The following is a 27454-nucleotide window of genomic DNA, read 5'->3' on the forward strand; positions in this document are numbered from 1 at the left end:
GAGCAGAAAAGCACACCGAGACAAAGGGAGCGCTCTGTGCGCGGCCAGGATGCGGCACCGCGGGCTCCGAGCGGCAGCGAAGCGCACCCCAGCACCGAGAACACTTGGCTCTGCCGTTCCTTTAGGAAAATCCCCCCGACTTGCCCTGACCCCGGTTCCCCCCGCATCTCCAGCAGCGGGAGCACGCCCCGCCCTGCAGACAATGCGGGAGCGGCCCGGGGAGGCCTCTGGGTGCGGTAGTTTCCTGCCCATCACCTGATGCCGTGAGCAGGCGCAGCCGGGACTACAGCCCCCGCCAGGCAGCGCGCCCGCAGCCCGGCTGGTGCAATCACACCTTAGCACGCCCCGGGGCCGGGGCCAGCGCCGGCTGGGAAAAGGATGGGTTTGCCCGGGACTCTTCCAGAGCACTAGCGCGGGCACTTCTGTCGGGCAGGAGGCTGTAGCGCTATTCGAATGTAATGGTGGTTTCTATTTCTAATTCTGCTCCTGTGGTGGCATCGCAACACTGCAAGATCAGTTGTATCCATTGCAGTTAAGTTTGCGGGATCTGGACATGAGAGGATCGAGCGCGTACGTGTAACTGTGCCAGCTCTTCGGCATTTCTCCTGACCGCACCTCCTGCTCGCCTGCATCTGACTAGCGCCCGGTTCCGACTACAAAATACACCGATCCCCAGCACTTGTATCCTTCATCTGGTTTTGGGAGCTACCCGAACGACCATGCATCGGTTTCTCTTGGTTGCCAGGCAAGCTGCGGCACGGCTGTGCGGCCGCGGGCCGGGGGGCTGCCGGGGCGGAAGGACGGACATGGCTCTGCGCTGCGCCGCTTCGCTGGCGGCCGGGCGGCAGCCGCGGGGTCCCCGGCGGGAGGGGACGGTGCGCTGGAGCAGCGCTGCCAAGGCCTCCGCCGTGAAGATCAACGAGAAGGCGAGCAGGGAGAAGATCCTGACGCTGGAGTCCATGAACCCGCAAGTGAAGGCGGTGGAATACGCGGTGCGCGGCCCCATCGTTCTGAAAGCCGGGGAGATCGAGAAGGAGCTGCGGAAGGTGAGGCAGGGGCGGCGGGGCGGGGCAGGACAGGGCAGGGCGCTCCCCGCAGCCGCACCGGCTCTGCCCCGGGCGCTCCTCCGCCGCCGCTCCCGGCTGGGGATGTCGCGGGGCTCGGCGGGGACGTGACACCCCGCGGGGCTGAGACGTGACCCCGTGGAAGCCTCGGGAAAGCGGGAGGCACCACGAGTGCCGCTGCAGGGCTTCCTACCGAGTTAAAAACTCTCGGAGCACAGCAGCGTTTTCCCCATCCCTCTGCTGCCCCGAGCCGTGGCCGGACGCGCTCTGCCCGGCCCTGGCCCCGCTCCGCTGCGGCACCCCCGGCCCCGCGCCCCTTCCCACGGGAGGCGGCAGAGCACGAAACAAAGGAACCCTCCGGCCGGCTACTGTTTATCTGGTGTCACTGGCTGCCTAAGGCAGATACGGGACACCCCCATAAAGCAGTGTTTACATTTCTCCGGCCACTTTGACCCTTTGCTGCAATCCCGTGTCCTTTGTCTTATACAAGGGGGTGAGTGACCAGCTTTCATCATACTGATAGAGCGTTTAGGTCGTTGGTGAGGATTTGAGAGATCCTGCCTTGGCCGGGGCAGGGAGGCACCGGGCTCCTGACAGGTGAGCTGGCCCGGCTCTCCCGGCACTGCTCCGCAGCCTCACCCAGCGCTGCTCTGGGTCCTCCAAGGAGGTCACCGATAATGTGCTCCTTTTTTTTAGTTGCAGAAGTTGAGGTGCCCGAGGACAAATCTTCAGAGCACAAGCACTCTGTAACGCTACCCAAAGTTGTAGGTGGTTGGTTCTCTTTGGCGGATGAGATAATTAAGTGGATCCTAAGGGTCTGGGCCAGTGTGTGCTAAATAAAGCATCCAAATCAGTCAGTGCTTATATTTTGCTCTTGATATTTCTTTCTTATTCCTCGAGTATTGAAACAAAAGATAATAAAAAACCCTTAGCAATACAGGCTTGGCTTTTTGCCTCTGCTGTTCAAATCACAGCTTCCCCTCTCATCACAAGGACACACTTATTTTTTGTTTTGATGAAGCATCTGGCAGAGTAGTTTTTCTATAATTTTAGATATTATTCCATGCTGTCACTGCTTTAGAGAGTCTTTCTAATACCTTATTGCAGGTACTGCAAGACCATTTTCATTAGTTCATGTAAAGTGCTTTGAACAAAATCATGAACAGCAATTCTAACCATGAGAGTAAACTGGTAATTCTCTGGTCTTAATGTTACTTGCTTCCCCTTGTTTTAGAAGGTGAAGCATGTTTTCAGTTCACTGTAGTATATGCATCAACTATTTATGTCTAACTCAATAATTATTACAAATAGCTTCCTTTTTATTTTATAATTTCACTTTAAAACTTCAGAGTGGTAATGAGGAATTAATTTTGGAACATCTGTTTTGATTTTTGCCTTAAAACTTGTTTATAAAGGTGTCATTGTGTTTATGCAACTAGGTTCCCTAGTGGATGCATTTTCCAGAGTATAAAATCCTCCAGTGTTCTCACTGAGTATGTTTGTTTTCAAGTTAACATCACAGAGCAGGAGATATTACTTGACAAAACAAATATAAAAGGCCCTTCACAAACTCCTCCCAGCTCCCCTGCTTACTTCAGTTACCAGCTGAATCACTGGCAGAAAGAATAATCTACTGTGCACTTTTGAAAAACTATAACAGGAAATCATTGGCAATTGCTTTATTAAAAGATTTTTATGTCAGTTTAGTGCTGTGCTTACTTATGTGGCGTTTTCCATTTAATTTTTTTTTTTTCCTGGAACCAGTCTCATGAAATAATGTTTGCCATTGATAATGGCTACCAGCATTCCTAGAGGTGACTATGCTTTAACACAAGTAAGGCAAACAAACCTCCCAGCTGCCAGGGAAAGAGGACAAAATTACTGCAAAAGTTGAGACAGTGTATCTGCAGAGAGCACTAATCAACTTCAGTAAAAATCCTTTACTTGCTTCCACACTTCTCAAGTTACTCATTCCTCTTTGCTTTTCTGAGAAAAATACTGTTATTCATTCTCTTGTTTAACCAAGCTGTCTGCTAAAGTGTTGAGTAATACCGAGGTTCCTTACAAGTAAAGTATTTTAGGTTATCTAATTGTCTATTTTGTGTGTGTGTGTGTCTGAAATTTAATTCTGAGAGCTCACACATCACTGGCACTTCTTTGTTTCCTTTCTATCAAGCTGTACAGCTTTTTCCATCCCTCCCAACCTTAGCTCACAGGGTTAGGCCAAACACTGCCAGCAGAATTAACACTGCTGGATAAAGGGAAGAGGCTGAAGTGGTTGCCACTTCAGGGAAGAGGAAGGAGATGCCCCACAGCATCTCTAGATCCACGGCCACTCTTCACTAACAGCAAGAATTGCCCCATAACAATCCTCCACACCTGATGGGGAAGGAGCTTTGCACAGGCAGGAGAGCACAGGCTCCCTGGTATGAGGTGGAAGCACTGCAGTGGCTGGGGGTAACAAGAACAGGCAGGGGTGAAGCAATGGCAGTAAATCTGCATTTATCCTCTTCTGCCCAGATGCCTTTAGGTAATTTGTTTCTGAACTAGAAGCACCCTAAATGCAGCCATTGTATATAATCAGATGTGATAGAGGCTCTCCCTGTTTAAACTTGGTTCTATTTGGTTACTCTTCATGCTTGTTAATACTCATAGATCTGTAATGGAGACTATAAAATTTGAAGCTGTTTGCACAGTGTTAAGCTTTCCTCTTCCTTGAGGTTGGTTCTGCTGTCTCAGATCCCAAAGAGCAGCTCCTCTGTTATTCTCTGTGGCACTTGCTGCTCCTCTGTATTAACTGCAAATGATCACAACAGGAGCTGTAACTCCTCAGTGCACACAGAAATAAGGACTGAAATGTTACTTAAGAAGTCTCTGACTGGACAACTGAAGGGCTATAATGTTCCTTAAAAGAACAAATAAAAGTGAGGCATTAGTTTTAGTTCTTGTGCCTGGGACTAAGCCAATGTAAGTGACTAGTACAATACTCAATTAAAGCAGATTAAGATTGATTGCCCAATACAGGTGTGCTGTACCTGGATTTCACAAGTTTTCTTGGCTTGTGTCCTGTATTCATCTAGGTGGAAAATCAGGGGTTTGATCTATATTAAGTCTTTCAAGATGGAAATCTTCATGCAAAATCAGTGATTGGATTACTTTCCTGAGTCTTTTTTTCATAATTTTGAAATTGTGTCATTCTTTGAAAGTGAAAAAAACCCTTTTTCTCTTTCTCTTTGCTATTGGTAGCAATCAGCTGATTCTGACTTACTAAGATGACAGAAATAACTAATTCCAACCCTTTTCCTTGGTGTTTTTGGCAACTTTTTAAAGCTAGAGGACAGGCATATTTTAATAAATGATTACACTCTAAAGAGAACACTATCAAATAAGACCTTTTTTCTACCCCCTTTGTTTAGACTTGCTAACAAATGGTCACTGTATCAAGTATTGACTTACATTTCAGACTAGAAATTTGCTCCTGAATACAAATTCAGTGCAAGAATAAAGCAAGGTCTGAGAAGAGCCCTTCTCTTTACCTAATCAGTAATGACAAACTAACTTATCTTTACAGAGGTAGGACACATACCTGATTTGTTACTTTGCATTCATGCTAATTTTTACTGACCTTGTTATGGAAAATCCCTCCATATCTGTTACTCTGACATTTCACTGATACACTCCTTTTCTCCCCAATTCCTGATTGGGTTTTACATGATGTCAAGTTCTGTGTTATGTTAAGCTGCCTGACATCTCCTTGCAAAGTGTGTGCATATCAAACAGCATTTCAGGATCCACAGGTCAGCTCAGGTGACATTGGAAGCAGGGCCTGGCCAGTATAAGGCACACAAGGTCCTTCCAAACTCTCAAGCTACTGAAAGAGAATTGTAGGGTAGAAAGAGGAGAGGGAAGGTGTGCAGGGATATATGGGTAGCATATAGGGAGTTCCTTCAGATAGCACAGGTGGGTAACACATCCCAGCCCTGGGCCTGGAGCCATGGGCCTTCACTGGCATTATACAGTTTCTATACACCGAAGGCCCTATTTTTCTGTTACCTTTACAGCAAAAGGGTTGTGCATTCATCTCCTGTGCCCACGCTTTTCATTTGCATAACTATTGCAAATAGGTTCCTGTTTCAGGTTTATTCAGGCCATTTGTTCACTCCCTACATTGCTGTTTAAACAATAAAACTACCAAAATCCTTCTACTTTAGTAACTGAAATCTCAGGCTGCTTCTGCTAAAGTATTTTGATTAAAATACTGTCAAGGTTTTTTTTTCCCCTCACTAATTCATCAGACTTTTAAATTGAATAGAAAATATCTGACTTAGAATCCAGCCTTAATTGTAAATGTGAGTTGACTGTGTCCCTAAGAGTTTTGGAAAGATAAAACACAATTTAGACAATGACATGCAGAAATATAATTTAACATGTCAAGAAAAAGAGACAAGATTGACTGGTACACCCAGTAATGAAAGATGTTAAGCCTAAATTACCATCCTATAATTTTCTGCTTTGAATACGTGACTGTGTGCACACGAAGGAAGTATCTTCCAGGCAAGAGCATCTGACCTCATTAAGACAGAACTGTTGTTCCTCAGTTGTCTGTACATGTTGCATATATAAGTGAACCTCTAGTAAAACCCATGGTTTTTAAGATGCCAAAAATGACTGCAGATGAAGGTGAAAGAAAACTGGTTTCAAGAGCACAATTACCAAAATCATATTTTCAGAAGCTCACAACCCACAGAATCCAGTTTTTGATATTTTCTGGTTGAATACATTAGCAAAATTTATTCTAAAATAGACCTTTTCCAGTAACTTTCCAAGTTAAGAGGGTCTTAATGTCTAATCACTTTCTAATGAGCATTATTTTAATTCTGTCATTTAATTCTGTTATGAAATCTAGTGGTTTATCTATATAGGCAAAAATTCTGAATGCATATCCACTTAGATCAATGTGTCAGGAAAAAGTAACCTGGGGATAAGTCCTGTTCTGTAATCTCTGAATCAGATCTGCCAATTAATGGTCAGCCCCGCTGACATTCTCATGTGATATGAGGGGCATGCAAGTCATCACTGCCATTTTAAGTCAAAATCCAGAATTTGCCTTCTCCTTCCTCCCCAAACAGCTCATGTCAGCTTGAATTACACAAGCATAATACAAACTCAAAGCCTTACTCCATGGTAAGCAGGTCAGGTTTATTTTTCTGCTGTAAGCTGTTCTAATAAAAAGATTGGAATGCTAATTCAGGTCTTCAGGTCCCTATTAGTTAAGGGCCTCTGGGCAGTGCTTTCATGGCCTCTTGAGAGGAGGAGAGAAAAAAAGCAAACAAGTAACTTGGCTACTACAGCGTAGACCTCAGCTATGCTGAAATGTTTGGGTTTGCCAGCTCTGATTGTAGAGCTTGTTTGTGCAAGTCACAGCAAAAGCAGTCTCAAGGAAATAGTACAGTGCTTCTTAGTGTGATGTTGTTGCCTGATAACCATCAAGAGGAGGCACAAAGCAGTGGTGATGAAAATGAATCAATTGGGAGCAGCCAGGAGCAGGCAAATTCTGAAATTCAGAAATAGCTGTAATACCACGGCTCTCTTCTGGGATTAAAAGCAGCTCACATTTTCATGGCCTCCTCAAGGGAGCTCTTTTCAATTCTTTCCTATTGCCATTATCAAATCCACACATACTCTCTCCAGAGTGATGGTTTTCCTTTGAAATTTGCTGAAGATTTAACAAAGACAGTGTTGGGTCAGTTTGTACCATTCTTTACTCTTTCTGGGCACGGTGGTATTTTGCAGTTTGCCAGCACTGTCAATGGTACCTTTGTAAAGGGAACCTCCAGGTGCACTAAAACTCCTAAGAGACGAAGCAGCTCCTGGCAGGGCATTGCCCTCATGGTCCTTCTTTGGGGGGCTGTATGTTCTGGCATCACATTGCTTCTTTGATCAAGTAATTCTCCCAACACTTCTTCCATCATGACTCTCTCCTTGAGAGACAGCTCATCATTTCATACTGTTCTCCTTTCCTGGTAGGTTTCCTGAGGCTCTGGGGATGTCTAGGGGAAGAGGAAAGTTACCCAAACCTAGCTAACTGCATAAAGATTTATACTGACTTCCTGCAAATTAATTCTAATTCATGAATAAAAATCCCTCCTCCCAACCTTTAGTTGTTAGAATAATTGCTATTTAGTTGTTAGAATAATTGTGTCTGGCTTGCTTCAGGTTTCATCAGGTTTCTTAAAAGACGCATCAGGTTTCTAAAAAGAGCAGAGAGACAGAAGTAACAGTTGAAGGAAGTAATTTCCAAAGAGCATATTCCAAATCCTGGAAGAGTCTTTTATTCCATTAAAATCCTGTCATTATCCAGAAGATGGCCACTAAAAGACAATACATGTTTTTATATTTTCTCTTTTACATGTGGAGGTGAAAGATGACTTCTACAGCTTTAAAAAAGGGCTACTATCATGGATCTGTTTGGTGACACTGTCAGAGGAGTGGCAGGAGCCTGGCCTTGTTCCGAGCTGAAGCTGAATCACGTTGTGAGCACAGCGTGAGGTGCCGCCAAAGGCAGGAGGCTGGAGCAGAGCTTGTTTTGTAGGGCTGGGCATTTCTTCTCCTCCTTGATGTGGTTTATACCCTCTTCACAAGGCAGGAGAATCAATCTGGAACTTACTGCTCACGAGTTTGTTATTAGAGCTCCTGTTATGCAAGCTTCCCTTTTTCAAAGCTCTGCCTGCTTCAGTGCAGCCAGGCTGCCTGTGGAGCACACCTTGCAGACAGAGGGAGGCCATGGGACTCCAAGTGTGCTGGGGCATCCCTAGAGGAGAGCAAAACAACTCCAGTGGCCAGTTCCTGTTCCTCCTGTGTGTTCCTTGGTTTGCAGGGACATAACTTGTCTCAGCTCAGGTGTGTTGCTGACACAGTTAAAGACTGCTTAGCTTTCTGCAATGAAATAAATCTATGACCCGTTGCAGCCCTTTTCCTGCTGCTCTACAGTTTGATACTGAGGTTATCATCATCACATTCACATTTCCTCCTTTCATACAGATCTCTCCACAGACCTTCCAAAAAGTATTTGTCATAACCCTCCCCTTGGATACCTACCCCATCACCACAGGAGCAGCCTTGACACAAGTAGCTGGTGACTGATGCTGCTTTCCAAAGGGTCTGAGCAGAATTCTGCCTTGAGCCCATCTGCAGAGTCTCAGGCACTGTCTAGACTCCCCTTGCTGCCAGCTTCTGATAGCCCTGCTCTGAGACTTTGACCCATTAACATTCGGCACTTGTTCTTGCCTGTTGTTGTTTTCTCTTCCTTCTTTTTGAAATGGTAAGATGGGACTTTTTGCTCTAAAGAACTTTTTTAGATTTTTATTTTAAGAACTTGTTTAGATGTTTTTGTTCTAAACTAAATCTGAGCAACTTCTGATACTCCTTTTTTTTTTCCATAGAGAGACTGTAAATCAAGTAACAGAAAAATACTAAGTGGCCATAGCAATTTTTGTATAGATTTCACTAGGAGAGGATATAGCAAGTCTCATGAAGACAGTTCTAAAGCTGATATTAACTTGTTGTCAGGGAAGGAAAAGACTCCAGTTATTTAAAAGCATTTCTCTTTTGAAAAACCAAAAAGACAACAGTTCTTGTAGCTGAGACCAAGAATTACAAATTAGTCAAGAGAACCATGGGGCTTTAAGCCCACGTGGGAACTGTGAACTTACCACAAAGAAAACACAGCATTCCTTCTCTAACCAGAATTGATGGTGTGAGAACTATTGTGTATGGTTTGCTATTTGTTCCAGATCCATCATTTGAGAAGCAAAGGCAGTGTGAGGTTTTTGGAATAGGTGATGATTCTTGCAGTGATGGCAAAACCACTGAGTGTGGCCCTAGTAAAGATATAAATGGCATCAGTGCTAATAAGCTCCAACATTATTTATGATAAGCGTGACACAGGCACCAAAGAGGTCTGTTACCTTTGTTTTAAAGGCTGTGCCAACTCCAAAAGTACATTATGAAATGCCAGGTACCTTTCAGCATTTCACTAACCAAAGAAGCAGGTTTTTTTTACATTGCAGAGCACAATAGTGTTTGTGAGTAAAAAAATATAATTAGTCTAATGTAAGGTATTTCTAGTATTAGGGAGTTGGTTTGTTTTGGTTTTAATCTAATAAATCTGAGCATTTCTATTTCATGTTGTTATTTTCTCAGCCTGCCTAACTTTAGGCAAAGAAAATATCATCCATATTCCTTAACAGATTTGTATTACTTTGCAAATCTAGTGAAACTGATTCAGTTTGCTGTAAGGACCAAATACAACCAAAATACATGGGAATTTTTCTTCATTTCAAGCAAATTGAATTTGTTCTTCCTCTGCATGCACCTTTCTCTTCCTACTTATTTGTGATTAGAATGAAACAGTGTTTTGCTGTCAGTGGACCCCAGATAGCTTGAAGAGCACACACTTTTAGCTGTTTACATTACTCATAAATTACTAAACTTCAGCCTCAGATAAGTGTAATGTCTATCTGGCATCCCTATTTCTAATTTTTTATTTAGAGCTGAAATGCAGCTCTTAATTTGGGGGCTCACTTAGATCAACAAGCATAAAAGCAAATGACTTGATGGACTCAGTGTGTCACTTTCAATTAAGTGAGCTTTTTTTTTTTCAATTGCTGCTAAATGTAAGGCCATATAAAATTGACCTTTTTCAATCAGGATCATGTAAGCTCAATTGTCTGGTCCTAATGCCATTTCTAACTACATATTTAATTTTAAAAGAAAATCCCCAAGGGCTCTCAGATATATGATGGACTGGATCCATCCATTGGGGTACTGGGGATTGTGCAGCCTTGAACCTCCAAATCTTGGCATACCTGGGAATCTGTATCCCTGGTGACTACCCGTGTTACTGTTATTTCCACATCTGGGTTCTGGTCTGTCATTGAAGTCCAACACCCCAGTCAGTGGTGGAAAAGCAGAAATTAGTTAAGGCTTGCCAGCTACATATTCCATATCCAGATGCAGTAATTGGCTGTAAATACATGGACCAGGAAGGGGCTTTCTGAGTCCATACCCAGAGCAAGTTATTATAGGTCATTTTCTACAGAAAATGAATCAGTCTGATTTTGCAGTTCCATAGTCCACGGGACAATTCTGTCACTGTTAGGATGCTTCCCTACTACCTCTAAAATATACATTAGAACAACTCTAAATTTATTATTGCCTCTCTCACTTCTTCTTGTAATGTTGGCCTTTACTTTCAGTTAATCTTTTTTATTTAAACCACTGGTGGTTTTTTCAGTCAGTCAGTGCCTTGCCTTTTTATGCCCTTATTTTATTTTGCTTTTTAAAGAGCTGTGATTGCTAATCAACATTCATTAACTACTTTCCCTGTGCTCTCATGATGTATTCAGTTTCTCACAGGAAAAACGGCTGTCTGTTCAGATTTTGGAGACTAGGAAGCTTTTAAATATTCATGGTGATTCTTTAGCACTTCTGTTTATCATACAGAGGCTCACTATGATATATTTTGTGAAACATCTCTACATGGAAAAGTGGGGTCATCATACAAGGAATACTAATTCCAAGTATAAAATAAATAAGCAAGATGTATCTTTACTGTTTTCACTCTCAAAGAAGTAAAGGTCTTGAGGTTTCTTTTATTGGTGGTTTCTCAAATATCCTCAAGTCCTTTTAGCTTCTTGACTGATCCATCCCTCCCTTGGGTGTCTCAAAGAAGTTGCTCTAATACTGACAACTCAAAATGCCTTATTTTCCATCTTTTCTACTTCAATACGTAGTTTCCAGCCAAGTCAGTCTCTTACTTCCAGCTAGCAGAAAAATAAAAGCCATCCTATCATTTAAAAATGTGTCACAGTCAACAACATTTCTGTAAAGCATTTAAGATTTCCTGGCAGTGTTGTATAAGAAATGCATTAAGCTTTACATTAAACATTTTAGCTGTTCTGAGATCAGGCACTGTTTAGTTACAACCACAAGACAAATGCTAAAAAAGAATCTTCTACTACAGCCCTAACAAAACATTCTGAATGATCCCTTTCTAGGGAATCAAAAAACCTTTTACTGAAGTGATTAAAGCCAACATTGGAGATGCACATGCAATGGGACAGAGACCAATCACCTTCCTCCGTCAGGTAAGGCCACTATAAAATATTATTATTCATTTTTTATTAGAATGCCTTGAAGCTGTCTGATATAGGTATTACTACAATTCATTCCCTAGATGCAATTAGACTTAAAATAGTTCTTTTGTAAAGAATTTTAAATGTTCATTTCTGAGCCAAAGTCCTATTGTTTGCTGGTTGGCCTCTTTTAACACAGTAGCTTTCCTTAGTTTCCATATCATTCCCCACCCACACTTTTTCCTGCAACTTCTGTGTTATCAGTCAGCACATTCATTATCAATAATACTCTTCAAGAAAGGAAGTGGTTCTCTTTAAAGAAAAAAACAAAAGCCTTTCTTCATCTGAGAGAATACTTTGAAATCTGCATGTAGCTTGGTTCAACTACTTGTACTGTGTCTCATTTTGCACATTTTACCTCTGGGCAAACTAATTGGTAGATTAACTTTTAGGAAAGATTACAACAGAATTCATATTTGTATATTATTCCTAAAACAAAAGATTAAAATGAGTATTGTCTTATTTACTGAGCATCTCTCACACCCTCATGTAAACTCCTCTGTCTATAATAATGTAAATTCAGAGAGTTCCAGGACAAAATGAAGCCTTATCTAGCTGAGGGTCCAAGTGATGAGATTATAAAATTGAGCTATGCAGCAAACTAGGGAGACCTGAGCTTCTTATAAATTATTCAAATGTATTACAGGTTATTCCAATGTTATGAAATAAAATGGGAAATCCTTTCTCCCCATGACTGTGTGCACACATGGATTATTTCATTGTCATTGTCCCACAAGATGACAACAGCCTGTCCAGATTACACCATTTAAGCATAAAAATGAGAGAGACTGGAATAAATTAAGCTGATCTCAAGAGAGACTTCTCAATTCTTTGTGTCTTACATTCCTTCATTAACTTAATTCTGCTGGTTGTGTTTCTACTTTTACTATGTTCTATATGACCACTTCTTTTTTTAATTAAATATTTCCCATGAATTCAAATCAGTAAGAACTAGAAGTTGTTTTGGGGAAGGATTATTAGAAAATGCCATTATGACTTCAAAATTTGATTATATTTCTCAGTTCTGCTCCATGTTTGAAATCTTGATTTCTTGTCAATAAAAGTGAGCTAGTGATAGACAAAGAGTGGAGGACAGAGCTGCTTAGAGATAACATAGCAATAGTTAACTGTGCTTTACTGTGTTTGCACTATGCTTAGCTCACCTGGAATCTTCACTGTCTGTAATACAAATAGTTAATAATTCTAGAACTGTTTTTATCAGCTTAACTTGGAACCTGATAAGATTTTTCTCTTCTGTGAGAATAACCCTTAAAAAAAAACCAACTGCAAACTCGTCATCAATAACCCATATTTTAAATTAGCCAGTATTTGTGATCTTCATTTCCAAGGAAAGTTAACATAATATCACCAACTTAAACTGACCACTGCCAAGTGGCCAATTGACATGTTCTTGGCACTGCAGGTAGTGGCCCTGTGTACATACCCAAACCTGCTGGACAGCCCGAGCTTTCCGGAAGACGCCAAAAAGCGCGCCAGGCGGATCTTGCAGGGCTGTGGAGGAAACAGCTTAGGTAAGGCTCTGTTCTGGTGTTAGGAACAACACAGGTGGTTCAGTATCTGCAGCTGTTCTGGTGTTAGAAACAACACAGGTGGTTCAGTATCTGCAGCTGGTGGGGGCAGGTTTGCAGTGTGACCTGCAGGTGGTGACCAATGGTGTGAATTTTTGGTGGGACTTGTCCCAGAGGAGAGGGTGAGGGTTATGCATCTCTGGAGCCCTTGCCACAATAACATCTAGGCATAACTCTAAAGGGAATGCTGAGGGCTTTTGTACCAGGAAATTGGCAGAGAGTACTAATGAGGCTCTGTTCTGTTGGTATGACATCTCCTCATCCAGGGCTCTATGTCTCCTACAAAGACTAGGTGGAGGGTTTTACAGTTTTCACCTTCTCCAGTTGTTTCTCGCCAAGGAGCCCACTGTCCCTGTAATGCTGGTGTCAAAAAACAATGTATGTCCATATCAGCTGATCCAGGGCACACTCCTGGATCTTAATTTTGAATCATCAGCTCAAGTATGTTTTGTGGGTATCAGAAACTCAGGTACCAAGGTGATAATCCTCTACAAAAGGAAAGCTACACTGCTGAAAGTCTTTTACCTTGCTGAGATAGTTTTCACTAAAGGTGTCAAAGCTCTATTTTCTCCAAGGTAAAATAACTCTTGAAAGAACTACAGAGCTCTGTGCTTCAACCACTGTTCCTACAAGAGTGCATATGTCATATCCACATAAGTACAAACTTTGCAAATTCATTAGAAAGGAAATGGAAGAGACAATTTCTTTCTCATCTAGTGACTGTGCTCCCTACCTGTACCTGGCAAATGCCATGAGAATTTCTACTCTGCAGATACTGCTACAGCTGCTGCGTGCAGCAAAGAATCTGGCACACTTACCTTCTTTCAAGTAGGCAAACAGTGACATTTCAGAGGACTTGTTACAGTAACTGGCATATTTCTTAATCTTTGTGATTGCAGTGCCTATTTGCACTGGTATATTTTGAGAGTAGGTGCTATGAAACTTAATAAAAATAAACAAAACCTAATAAAATAAACAAAACATAAACAATGATTGCATTAGCAGTATTTCAAGCTTGACAACACAGCCTAATACAGAATGTGTTTTATCTTCACCTTCTTTGTATTGGTTTGTCTTTTAATGTAGACCATTAAAAACACATTTTCAAAACTGAGAAGTTCATCTAGCTCAATGGATCCCTTTCCTCTCTTACTTTGGAACAATAAATCCACATGGTACTGTTGGCACATAGGAGTTACTGGGGATACATTTGAATTTTGACTCAGTCTTTCTGTGTAGTGATTGTCTAATTTAGGGATGTGAAAGGAGTTCTCAGACTGAGCAGTCTTGGCCCCTTGGTGCTCCCTTCCCCTTAAGGGCATGGTGGCATGGGACACCACAGCCCCATGTTGTAAAGAATTCAGTCTTGCATAATATTTCGGAAAAAAGTTCCTTTTTTCAGAAGATTACACATTTCCCATAATTTCTGTTAGCTCAGTAGATTCTGAGGAAGGAGGACTGAAACAATTGCAGTATTCAAATAAGATGATAATTCTGAATACACACTGTTCATTTCAGTAGCTAAATTTGGGTTCTGGAGTCTAAATGTTTTTTAATTTTGAAATTATTTATGCCAAGAACAACGGTACCTCAAAATTCCTGCCAACTAAAACCTCTGTAGACTTTACTGATGTGCTGTACTGGTTTCTGCCCCCTCTCCACCCTCCCTGGCTCCAGTAAGGTGTGTCAGCCCCTCCTCTTGGCCTCTGGAGCTCATCAGCCTCTGTTCAGCCTCCCAAAACACGCAGCCAGAGGCACAGGGATGTGCAGCTGAATGGAAGTCACCCCTATCACTTTGTTGGTAGTCTGACAACTTACTGCTATTCTCTTCATGGCTGAGAAGGAGAAATTGCCTTTCTTGTGAAAAAACAAAGATGAAAAACTGGCCCCGCTGTGTTGTGTTCAAAACCTTATTTTTTAACAAATTTGTCAATCCAACACAAAGGTGAAATCACTACCTTTGCTCAAAGCCATTTGAAGTGTTGCACCCATATCTATACCAGCCTATTTAAAGGTGTTAATTGTAAAGTTAATATAAATATGAAATTTCCTCTGGAAATGAACTAGAATGCCCTCACTTCCAATGAACATCATTTGGCAAAACCCTACTCGTGGTTTTGAGCCTCGCTCCTCCCAGGCCATGTGTGAAAGCTCAGATGAGTCCTCAACTTCCCTTGTGTCCAGACATTCTGGGATTCTACTGACACCACTTTGCACGTGGGATAACTGGAATATCTTTCCAGGCATTTGAGACATCCCTCTATATATAGAAATACATAATATATGCAGCTTTTTTGGTTGGGTTTATTTATTTGCATCCCACAGTGCAAACATGGGTTCTAGTCAAAGCCATCAACTGAGTACAAGTAAGTGTAGAAGTACAGGGCAAGTAAATGTTCTGTGTGTCCTCAGAGTGGTAGGACTTGGCACCCAGTGGAGCACAAGACAGAAGGACAGCTTAGTCCTTTAACAGCATTCTCCTGGCTGCGGTCAAAGACCCGTGTACAGATCCAATATAACTTCTAATCCTGTAAAAGTAAGTGCTTAGGACATCAGGGCACTTTGTGCCCTGAATCACCATTTTATCCCATGTAATTGTGCAGTGCTTGCAAAAGTTCTTTGTCTTTTTAAATCATGCTTTCACAGAAGTTCTACCAGGTAGACTACTAGCAGATAACAGAGTGATAAGAGTTAAGTCAGGCATAATTATTCCACTCCACCCAACAAGCAAAGAAGATTCTGCAGCTTCCTGACAGTGTTCTAAAATAGATGTACACTTGTCACTTCTTTGTCCATCAGTCTTAGGCTTCATAGCTTGAATTCATTCCTCACCTTGACCTAGGTTTATTTTGACTCTTTGTTTGTTGCACATTCTCAGCAGTGATGCTCACAGGCATCTAACATCTCATTTTATGATTATTAGCTGCACTCTGTAAACTGCACATGAGATTGGGGAGATTCTAGACATTTCTGCTGAAAAGTGGTTGTGGGAGATGCTGTGGGGGAAGGAGAGAAGCAGTTTAGGATTTTTTTGGTTTCAGACTGTGGGAGAAAATGATATGTTATTTTCATGTTGCAAATAAAACCCTTATATTTATCATGGATTAAAAGAAATTACTTTCTATTGTACATGTTACCTCTGTTCCTTGTTCCCATTACTTAAATAGGAGTTTGTTTACATTCAGGAGTGCTTCCAACACAAAGCAAGCAACTGAAAGATAGTAAAAATGGGATTGCTGTCCCAGTTTGCAAAATAGGCTTGAAATCACTCTTTTTACCAATCCACTATGTTATTTTTATATTTTAGTGATGCTTATTGTATTTGTTTACTTCCAAATTAATTCTTTTGCTCTATGAACAAACCAGCTCTCTTTCTTACTCCATGGAAAAAAACCCAAACCCATCCTGGGGATCCATATAAATATGGCTCATAAATACAAACTACTCCAATCCAATACCAGCTCAGGAGTTTTGCTAGTAACAGAAAATCTGATGTCCATTGCACTCAATTCTCATCTCATTTTGTATTTTTCACAGGATCCTACACTTCCAGTCAAGGTATAAATTGCATCCGTGAGGATGTTGCTTCATATATTGAAAGAAGAGATGGAGGGGTTCCTGCAGATCCAGATAACATTTACCTCACCACTGGGGCAAGCGATGGCATTTCTGTAAGTGTTCAAATGAAACCTGCTCCTTCTTGGTACAAACTGTTACCTCTGCAAATACAGATCCCTGTTGAACCTCTGGTCTCACCAAGTCCTGTGAGTTTGATCTGGCAGACAAGGAAGCCACATTCAATGAATATCCAGTCCTGTGAACAAACCAGTGAACCCCCTGTGTGAATGTCAGGAGCCAGCTAAGAAGTGGGTGCAAAGTCTCTTGGTATACATTAAGTTGTACCTTTCTGTAGAGGTAATTTGAAATGAGCTACAGGTGCCTAAATATAAATTTAGAAGATTCAATGCATTCAGACTAAATAGTGGTTGTTCTCAGTGGTTGAGATTAGAGGGTGTCAGTCAGTGGAAGAGGGAAGAGGGAATGAACCTCAGAGGTGAGAACTCTCAACTCTTCTTCCAAGTAAACCCTGCTAGTGCAGATCAGTGCCAGTGAAAATCCCAAAGATTTCTGTTTGTGTATTTTAGTTTGTTTGAGGAAAACTCCAGGTTTTGGGTTTAACCAAGGTTCAAAGGTGGCCCTCAGTTAAGACAGGAATCCCAGTCTCTATCGGACTGCTCCTTTACACAGACGCATTTACTGACAGTGCAGCAGCAGTTTGGCTCTCACGAAGGCAGCCTTTGGCAGCGTGTTGGGGAAGGTGCTTCTTTAAAGGACATCTAGTGGCAGAGCTCAGAATGACAGCGATCCGGCAGGAGCAGCTCTCCAGAGCTCTGCAGTCAATTGGCTTTCCAGAGTTTCTGGCACTGGCAGCTTGTCAGGAATGGCAGCGCAGCACAGCTGATCTGCACCATGCCGATTTGATTTCACCACTGATCTAAAGCCAGCACTATGAGTCTCATTCTTTGGCCCTTCTAAAGATAAAACAGCTATTGTTTCACACCTCAGGGGAGAGAGAGTGTTAAGGAGTTTTTAAATATACATTTGGTCCTGATTATATGTTTCGGATGCTTGGTATTTTTAAACTCGTGGTGGGTACAAAATTATGTTGATTATAAATCATTAGCTTAGCAGCTGAGTATGTGATGAGAGGCACAGAAAGCAGATTTTGTACTAGAACCACAAAGAAACTAAAGGATACTGCTGCTGAGAGAAAAGATATTTTTGGGTTTAGATGCCAATTACATGCTGATAAGGATGCTTGCTTTGATTGCACCTGTACTTCAGAGTTCTCTCGTGGTTATAAAGGCAAGAAATCTCTCTGCTTCCTGCCCCTTGTATGCTGTTTTATTTAATTCACACATAAAAAGCCTCCACATCACACAGACAATGGGCACAAGGAAATTGTCTGGACTGACCTTAGCACAAACATTACCTTTCTGCCTGTATCTTCTGGGCATAAGCTACATATGACTCTATTTCCATCCCAAGACATGCAGACTTTGGTCTGTTCTGTTACTTGAAAATGAAAACATAATTGCTCCTGATGTAAAACAGGTTTCTCTGTTCCAAGGGAGAATCTGCACAGGCCCCAGCTCTAATTTCTGGTTTTATTTATTGGTCTCTTGTGGTTAATGAGATAAAATGAATGTAAGGCAATAAGCAAGAACTAGCTGAAGCTTCTTTGCTTACAACAGGGCACAGCAAAAAAATAGTGATCTTGATATTCCTGTTTCCAACTTGCCCTCTAGCCTTGTGCTCAGAATGTTTTTCCTAAATTTTGCAGATGATCAGGCATGATCTTTGGAAGTTGTGACATGAGAGGATTCCATTAAGCTTAGACCATCCTCACTCAGCCAGTAACAACTTGAAATAAATAACTCTCTTTGACTATCTGCTTCTAGGACAGAAATCCACCTTAACTCTACACTTTTTTAGGAAGTTTAATAACTGATTCCAGAGAATATTATTAATTCCAGTGCATGACCTTTTTTATTGTTTTTAATTCCTACTTTTCCCCCAGGCAATTTTAAAGATCCTGATCTCAGGATGGGGCAAATCTCGAACAGGAGTGATGATTCATATTCCCCAGTATCCCTTATACTCAGCAGCCATCTCTGAACTGGATGCTATCCAGGTGAACTACTATTTGGATGAAGAAAATTGCTGGGCTCTAAATGTGGACGAACTTCGCCGTGCCTTGAATGAAGCTAGGGCATATTGCAATCCAAAAGTCCTCTGTGTCATCAACCCTGGCAATCCCACAGGTCTGTAGGAATTTTCTTTAATGAAAGGGTTTTAGGACCATTTGCTTTCCTTTTTCATTCATTTGACATTGTAGGCAAATCCTAAGTACATATCAAATATGTTGAGCTGAATTCCAGAGATCAGTGCTCTAAGTAGGACAGACTTTACTTTTAGAAACATATTTTCAGTGTCCTGGAACTCCAGAAAGGAGGGAGCAGATTCACTTCACAGGATCCCATTTGAAGCCGCTGCTTCCACTGAAGTTTTCCAGACTTGTGGAATGACTTTCAGTCACTTTTGGTCTTTAGGAAAGATCTTGCTTCTGGCATGGCCTGTAGCCTCTTGGCTTGTGAGAGGCAATGACTGTAAAAACTCAGAACTCAGTGGCAAGCCTCCCTCAGAATTTAGCTTTTTGAGTAGTTGAGGTTGATTGGTGAGAAGCTAGCTCCCTCCTAACCATCATGCATGGGAGCATTTACAATGCTTAGCTGTACAAAGAGTACTCTCAATAAGTCCTTGATTGAGTAGTGTATCTCACACTCCCTTTGCTTGAGATGGACTAAGTTACCTTGTACCATAATTCTTCCAAAAGTGCTCCTTAATTTCATATTTAGTGAACTGAATTCTAAAGTTCAATAGCACTTTTCTGAGGAAGAGGGATATCTTCTTGAAAAGTCAGTAATCTAAGTAGGTGTGGGGGAAAAGATTTGTATGTGTACACTGCACTAACTTTCTTCTTGCTTTAAAAATCAAACTACAGGACAGGTGCAAAGCAGAAAGTGCATTGAAGATGTGATACACTTTGCGTGGGAAGAAAAACTTTTTCTTCTGGCTGATGAGGTAATGAAATAATCTGTTCTCTCAAAAGCACAGCTAAGGGTACTCATATGAGGTACAATTTTGTTCCATGTGTGGTAGTGGTATTTTTAAAGTACAGGGAACAGACTCTCTGTTATCATATTAAGACACGAAGGGACATGCAAGATTCTTAAAGTCAAAGGATCAGTATTACAGGTGGCTTGATCTGAGTTTGAACTAGAGAGAAAGTGTAGGGGACACAAGGAAGAACTTTGCTGCAACAGACCCAAAAACCTACGTGGTGCTCAGACCACTTCAAATGGAAGAAACGGAAGGAAAATCAATTCAAACATACAAGTAAAGGTTAAATCATCCAAAGAAGCTCACTGTTCTCCAAAGGCCCAGCCTTTAACTGTGGTCACATCAGATCAAAAGTATCATTACAGTGACTATGACTTAACAAAGAACCTTGTGTCTTCTAACAGCTTTGAAGTTTTGAGTGTCAGGACTGTTTCTTCAGTTCAGATCTGCCTCTCTAAAAGGCCATGTTTTATCCTTAGTTGGGGGAACAGAGCACATTAATGTCTTCTGACTGTTCAGGTTTACCAGGACAATGTGTACTCTGAAGGATGCCAGTTTCATTCTTTCAAAAAGATTCTGTATGAGATGGGACCCGAGTACTATAACAATGTTGAGCTGGCCTCTTTTCACTCCACCTCTAAGGGATACATGGGCGAGTAAGTCTGATTTAGTTTTTTTTTATTTCATCTTCCTCATTAATCTGGTGGGACAGCGCTTTCATATTACTGACCTGAAGGTAATCCACCATAATTAATCCTCTATTAATTTTAACTAAAGACTATTAAGAAAAGAAAAACAAGCACAGAGTAATGGATTAACTCAGTGGTTTTTAAAGTACCAAATAATAAGCATATTTATTTCAGACACCTAATGCCTCAGTCCCACAAAGGTGAAATCGTACAGTCCCAATCTGGATCTGTGATAAAGGAAAATTGGCCTCCAACATTCAAGGGAACAGCTCAATAATCACTGGGATATTACAAATGTTTGGGTTTGGTTTTTTTGGGGAGGAGGACATGGAAGAAAAATAATTTTTTGATTACAAGTATGCTGCTACAGCCATATGCTCTTGTCCTGAAGATTAAAGATCCATGTTAATTGTTAACTTTCCTACCAGGGAAGCAGCATGTCCACCTTTATCTCTGTATGGGATACTAGGACTTAATGACATGGCATGCAGCTCCATCTTAAACCATGTCAGCGTGGCAGCTGTTTCAACAAGCTGTATCTTACCAATTGTGAGATTCTCATCAATTGTCTTTCCACTTCTGCAATCATTTTCATTGTTTTGTTGTATTTACAGACTTGAAGTTAACCAATCTCTTCTGTTCACTTTGTCACAGATGTGGCTACAGAGGAGGTTACATGGAGGTCATAAACTTGCACCCAGAAATCAAAGGACAGCTGGTTAAGCTGCTTTCTGTTCGCCTTTGCCCTCCAGTCTCAGGACAAGCAGCCATGGATATTGTGGTGAATCCTCCAGTACCTGGAGAAGAATCTTATGCACAGTTCATAAAGGTCAGCAATAACATGCTTGTTCTTTTGTGCATGTCACAAACCTATCCTAAATATTGGGAACTCAGATTATGCACAGAGACCAAAGAGTCTTCTTTTGTTTCTCCTATCAAGTCAAATCAAAGGTTCAATTAAGATGATCTCTAAAAAGAGCCAGGAGTGGATGCTGAGGAAGAAGACTGTAAAAAGAGAGCACACAGTTAAAGACTTCTGCAGGTTATTGCCTGCATCACTGTAATTGTACCCTGCTAAAGCCTTTTTGCACTGCTGTTTTTAAGAGCACAACTGGAATCTGGAACATTGTTTGCTCTAACAGCTCAGCAAAGCCCTACCAGTGTTTCATTTGGGGAAGGCCTTTTGAAACATCATCATTTCTCCTGGTGTTTTTATTGCTACTTGAAATGTGTCCAACTGAACACCTTCCTTTTAAACAGGAGAAGGAATCTGTTTTGAACAATCTTGCCAAAAAAGCCAAACTAACAGAAGACATGTTTAACAAGATCCCAGGAGTTCACTGCAACCCCCTTCAAGGAGCTATGTACGCTTTCCCTCGGATCTTTATTCCTTCCAAAGCCATTGAGGAAGCAAAGGTCAGTCAGTCATTCTTACACCAATCCATTTTAACCTCCTCTCACCTGTGCCTGCCACTTCTAGTGATGAACTTTGATTCCAGAGATGGAGTACAAAAGCAGTATTTCCTGGGCTGTGTATGATCTTAAATATAACACGGCCTTTATTTGCAGAGAGGAAAAGAGAACAGATCATTTCATCCCAGTGCAAGGCTCCCAGGCTGAGAGTGTTCCCAAGGATCTTGGTGTTTAAGTCACACAAGTAGCTGGCCCTGTGCAGTTCCAAATTGCTGCCCATGCCTGGGTTGAGGGGACCAGCATGTGTGAGTGGCAGTGTGCTACTGATCCTACAAGAGAAGCCCCATTCACCAGGAATGGGAAAGAGGGCTGGAGGCTTCCTTACAAATTCCACCTTTTTGCCTTTTGGACAGTAACCTATGTTCATAAATGATAAGTCTTTCTGTTCCTAAGTAGAGCTCTGAAACCTAATTCGTAATATTCATTTTGTAAAGGGAATTTTATTGGTACAGCTGAGGACAAAAATAGGGCTGTTTTTCAGCTGCTTATTTGATTAGGTATATAACCTGTACATATTTAAGAACCTCTCATAGTTATTAATCAAGGGACTTCCTAGGCAGCAGATTATTCTGAGGGAAAAAAATAGTAACTGCCAACAGAACTGGAACACACAGTTCTCAATTTAATTTAATCTTATCAAATGTCAGTGCCTTAGATTTTTCCAAGTACAACTTTTAGACTTCTGACAAAAGTTACAAGCAAGTCAAGGGGAATAACAAAATTACCTAAACCCTTTCTTTTGAAGTGAGCTTTTGTGTAAGTTCTTCAGCCCTGTTCCTCCATGAAGTACTGTTAGTTAATTCAGTGTGACCTGCCCCATTAGCATTTGTTCCTCATCTTCCTTAGTAAATTGAATAAGAAACTAATAATGTAACATTAAGTTTCAGGGGGAAAAAAAAGCAATAATGAAATTCTATATATTAGGAATATTTTGACTTCAATAATTCCAAGGCATCCATTCCCTTAGGCTCATAAAATGGCACCTGATATGTTCTATTGCATGAAACTTCTGGAAGAGACTGGAATATGTGTTGTACCTGGAAGTGGATTTGGCCAGAGAGAAGGAACCTACCATTTCAGGTACAGTTTCTGGTTTTTTAAAAGCAAATTAGTAGTAGTAAGCAAAGTATCATCCCAGTTCTTTCTCTTCTGATTAAATGCAAGGATTTTTATTTCAGTTTATGTTGTCTCAGTTTCCACTGGACAGTTTCTGTGGACTGACAGCAAGGTCAAAGACCTGGTCTGCTAGATGAGCTATACAAGTTTTTATGGTGTTTTCACAGCTTGCTGGCATAATGTTATTCTGTTTTTACATACTGGCATTTGAAATGCCTTCTCCAGGAATACATACAATAGTAATAGTTTAGACTTTAATTTTAAAGTTGGCTCTGGAATTACAAAAATTGCCCTGTATTCTTTTGGGGGGAGGCGGGGCTTAAGCTGTGTTTCCATATGGAGAAACTGTACCAAAAAATGCAGTATCTTCCCTATAAATCTGCTCCTTAAACACTTTGTATAACTTAACCAAAACAAGATGTTGAACTAAATATTCTAATAACAAAACTGTTGCTTTTGCTTGCAATAAACAGAACTTTGCTCCAGGCAAGCCACTGATAGCTAGAAGTTAGCACGGAATTCAGTCTTCCTCACCCTGTGCTGTGTTGTTTCTGTGTGTGAAGCCACAAAGCACAGGGTATCTTTAGCCTTGGCAGGTGTGCAGCACAGCCAGCTGGGTCAGATCCCTGGGTGCATACAGCTCCAGGGAAAACCTAGAGTCCATTCCTGCACCAGTGTGGGAAAGCCATTGTGTTCTGTAGCTCTTGCCAGCAGCCTGGCATCCACACCCCATGGGATTTTCAGGGTGTGCAGAAGAAGGGAAAAAGGGACTAAAACCTGCAGAATGGGAAGTTGCATTGTTTTAATGCTTCTGAATTCAGATTTTAATTAAAGAAAAAATGCACATTTACTCATAATTGACAACTTTCAAAGCTCAGAAGACTGGGTATAATTTGGCATAAATGCCCAACGGTGGAAACTGAGCTGCTGTTATTTCTTACTGATAATCTTCTACACCACTCAAATGAAAATAACAGTTCTTGAATTCCTGTATTCTAACCAATAGAAAAAAATTGCTGTAGTTTAATAGTATAGTTCAATTAAAGTACAAATGCAAAAAAAAGAGAGAATAACATCAAAAAGATGTTAAACTTAACATGTTACTCGCTGTGCCTTGAGATAAATCAAGATCTGTGCAAAGATCTCAGTTTAGGTGGTTCTAAAGATAATATGGGCTGGGGTTTTTTTATTTCTTTAAATATTATTTTTCAGAATGACCATTCTTCCTCCAGTAGAGAAGCTGAAGATCCTACTGGAGAAAATGAAAGACTTCCACATAAAGTTTCTTGAAAAATATGCATGAAACTACTGTGGCTTTTCCCCTCCCATCCCCTCCCCTTCAAGGCAAATGCAGACAATGAACAATGATGTGCTGAGAATGTGCTGTTTATCTAGTTTAACAAAATTCAAAATAGACAGAACCAGACTGAGATACTGCTACAACTTATTGGACTATTAAAGTTATGTCTGGTGTAGAAGACATTGTTACACCAAGTTTTTTTTTAAGGGGAATGGGGAGAATGTGAAGAAAGCGGTGAGAAGAAAGAGTCAGTAAATGTTTTTGTGCCTTGATTGAAAGTTACATTTGTGAACTTTTGACTCAATAGGTTGGGGAAGGGAATTGCTCATTAAAATTACTACTGTCATGTGGGTTTTTTTACAAAACAGAAATGCCAAGCTCAATTGTTTAGATAGGAATTTCTTTCCCATCTTAATATTCTACTAAACAAAAATCAAAACTCCTACATTATAGGTATTGCTTGGTTTAATTTTTGTTGGTTTTGTTGTTGAGTGTGAAGTGTTCTCCAAACCTGATCAAGCATGTAGGGACAGCACACTTATTTAAAAAAATCTTCAGCAGATGTGTGCACATACCTTTGAAATTCTGCTGAAAAGAAATTCTGCCATCCCAGCACAGCTGGAATGGAATATACAGTTTTGATCAGAGGAGTGAACGCGGTGTCTACTTGAACAATATTTTTATGAAACTGAAACATAATAAGGAATACAATCTTCTTCTTCCTGTGCTATTCAACACATGATCCCAGCATAAGAGCACTGAACACTTCCTGCCATAACAATTCCAGGAGTCTCCTGCTAGCCCACATCTTTTATACACATGGAACAGAGTCAGTTAGTGTCTCGAAGCAGATGTGAGTACAGTCAATCCTTTCAAGTAGGGTAAAACACAACCCTTTCAGAACTGCTCTGTCTGTGGGGAGCATTTGCTTGGAAACATCACACAGCCCCTGGAGCTGGCCAAAATCCAGCTGGAACTTGCAAGGACTGACATGTTGTTACCAGGAGAAATGCTGGGGTGGATTCCTAATGAAGAGGAAGGTATTTAAAGGAAAAAGTCTTACACCAAGCATAAAGATAATGAAAGTACAGCTGACACTTAAATCTTCCACAGTTCTGCTGCTGTCTGAACAATCCTGAGTGCTTCTCAAAGCCCAGCTGAACAAGGTGGCTATCTAGGAGTACAGCTGAGTGACTCCACTAATCTCTGCCAGCTTCCCTGCAAAACAAAGGACAGCTTCTGTTTCTCTAGAGCTGGAAGCTGGACACCTTCTGCTAGCTCTGATAAAGGGCTAAAGGAACAGAGCTTTCAGTATTCAGATGTGAAAGCATTAGCATTTGTCAGGCTTAGGCTCAGCTGTTACAGAGTTTATTCATCAAGAATATCACATTCAATCTAGTCATTTATTTTAAGTTATTATTTAGAAGTAAACTCATTTTAATGTCTACTGGCACTTTGTGAGGCTGCTGTTGTAGCTGGTGCTAAACCAGCTTACTAAAGCTAAGGGCTAGAGAAACACCATCCAGATAAACCTGTGCCAATTTCTCATGTGAGGAAGATGGGATGCTGCCAGTAACTGTCCTTGCCACAGCAGCCCCTGTCTATGACCCAGCATTAGCAGTGGCTGAGCTTCTCAGAGCTCCTTACTGAGGCCCATGAGAAGAATTTATTCCTCTCAATCACCTGCCAGGGATCACAGGTTATAGATGAAAATGGCATGGCTGCTACACAAAGCTACTGTGGAGGATTGGAGAAAAAAATGACCTTTTTCTTCTCAGAGCAGTGCACTTCGGGGAGGAGAGCACGCTGAGAGCACTTATGCTGCTACCATCCATTGAAAAATACAACCTGCCAGCACCCACCACTTGGCATCCTTAAAATGCACTAACAAATAAAACAAACCCAGAAAGCAAAACCGTGGGAGGAGGTCAGAATAATGATGTGAGAATGAGACAAACAGCACTTTCCTACTCTAGGAATGTGTCCAAATCAGATCTGGCTTTGGACTCTTAATGCAGTGTAGATTGAAACTAAGATCTAACAATGGGAGTTAGAATATTTTTTATATTTTTGTAACTACAGCTTTTTCATGGGGTAGTATTTGTAATCTAATAAGTCAATAGATTTTATATTTGCCTTGCATTTGCACCTGATACTTCTGGAAAAAAATGTAAAGGTTTACAAGTTTATAATGATAATTTACAGGTGTGAAAGGCTTTTTGTTTTAAGTCGGGACAGTAATTCTTACACTTTTGAATCAAAATATAATGGCATAAACTGAGTTTTTTCTAAACATTCTATTATGGTGCCTTTTCTGTTTCTGACATTATAAGGGATAACAATTTATTCTTGATGCATCTCATATGGAAGGATGGTGATTTCTATTGTCCATCCACAATATTTGTATGTATTGTGATAAGGTTAATGTGCATTTTTGTGGAACAATCCTGTACAAAAAGGCTTGTTTTCCATGTCTTTGAAATATTTCATTAATAACAGACAATTCTTCCTTTCAAATGCATGCTTCTAGGTTTGATCTTCCTCCAGGTGCTCCTTATGACAGTACTTCAGATGTATGAGACTTCCAAATAATAAAGCACATGTTATAAAAATGGTAATACTTCTCCATTTTCTATGTCACTGGAACAACACCAGCTGGATTGCACTATGACACATTTAATCCCATGTTCAAACCAATATTTACTAATATTTAATACCCATGTACCAGATCATTAATTTCTGCATCACTCCAGTTTATGGACTTGACATTTGTCCAACTCATTACCACAAAACTATTCCCTACAAGATCAGAACTGTACATAGAGATGGTCTTAGGCAATTTCATGCTCATAATTAATTCTCCAATGTAAGGAGTTGTAACCAGGAGTCAAGCAAGCCAGACTTCTTTCTTCACAGAGAGGATCAGCCAGGCAGCTGAGGCTGATCAGCTGTGTCCTGAAAGCTTTGGTGAGGTGTTGTCAGTTCCCTTTTTAAAAAACTTCTTACATGGCTTGTAGGAGATTAAAATTACAGAGCAGCACTATCTAGTCTTTTTGCAGTGACACCTCAGAATTACTTTAGTGGTGTTTGTTTGGTAATTTCAAAGTAAACGAAATTTAGGGAAAAGGAAACTAGTCCTGCTTCTGTAAACATATATGCATATGCTAGAATTACCAAAAGCTGGATATTCTTTTCTTTATGTCAGGATTTTGAGTGTTTTCTAGAACAGAAACACTTGTCTATTTGTCTGGAAGGGTTTTTTGGGGGGGGGGGGGGGGGTGGGAAGTGGAGTACATTGTTTGTTTTACAAACAAGAAAATTGTTTGATACAAAATACTTATAT

At 40.9% G+C, this 27454-nt stretch overlaps 1 protein-coding gene and 1 long non-coding RNA gene across 2 annotated transcripts; both read left to right on the plus strand.

The window, feature by feature from the left end:
* The first annotated feature begins 324 nt into the window (after positions 1 to 324).
* GPT2 (glutamic--pyruvic transaminase 2) lies at positions 325 to 26729 on the plus strand. The gene is made up of 11 exons (XM_059857041.1): positions 325 to 1046; positions 11123 to 11212; positions 12684 to 12792; positions 16387 to 16520; positions 18431 to 18674; positions 19415 to 19494; positions 20053 to 20189; positions 20877 to 21051; positions 21483 to 21638; positions 22663 to 22775; positions 24024 to 26729. The coding sequence occupies exons 1-11, from the start codon at positions 720 to 722 to the stop codon at positions 24112 to 24114; spliced, it is 1656 nt and encodes a 551-aa protein (XP_059713024.1). The 5' UTR covers positions 325 to 719; the 3' UTR covers positions 24115 to 26729.
* On the plus strand, positions 1057 to 3149 carry LOC132332597 (uncharacterized). The gene is made up of 2 exons (XR_009487944.1): positions 1057 to 1661; positions 1761 to 3149. It is a non-coding gene; the product is annotated as an uncharacterized LOC132332597 (long non-coding RNA).
* Positions 26730 to 27454: the final 725 nt, after the last annotated feature.

Source organism: Haemorhous mexicanus, chromosome 12 (assembly GCF_027477595.1).
Source record: "Haemorhous mexicanus isolate bHaeMex1 chromosome 12, bHaeMex1.pri, whole genome shotgun sequence".
Classification (NCBI taxonomy): domain Eukaryota; kingdom Metazoa; phylum Chordata; class Aves; order Passeriformes; family Fringillidae; genus Haemorhous; species Haemorhous mexicanus.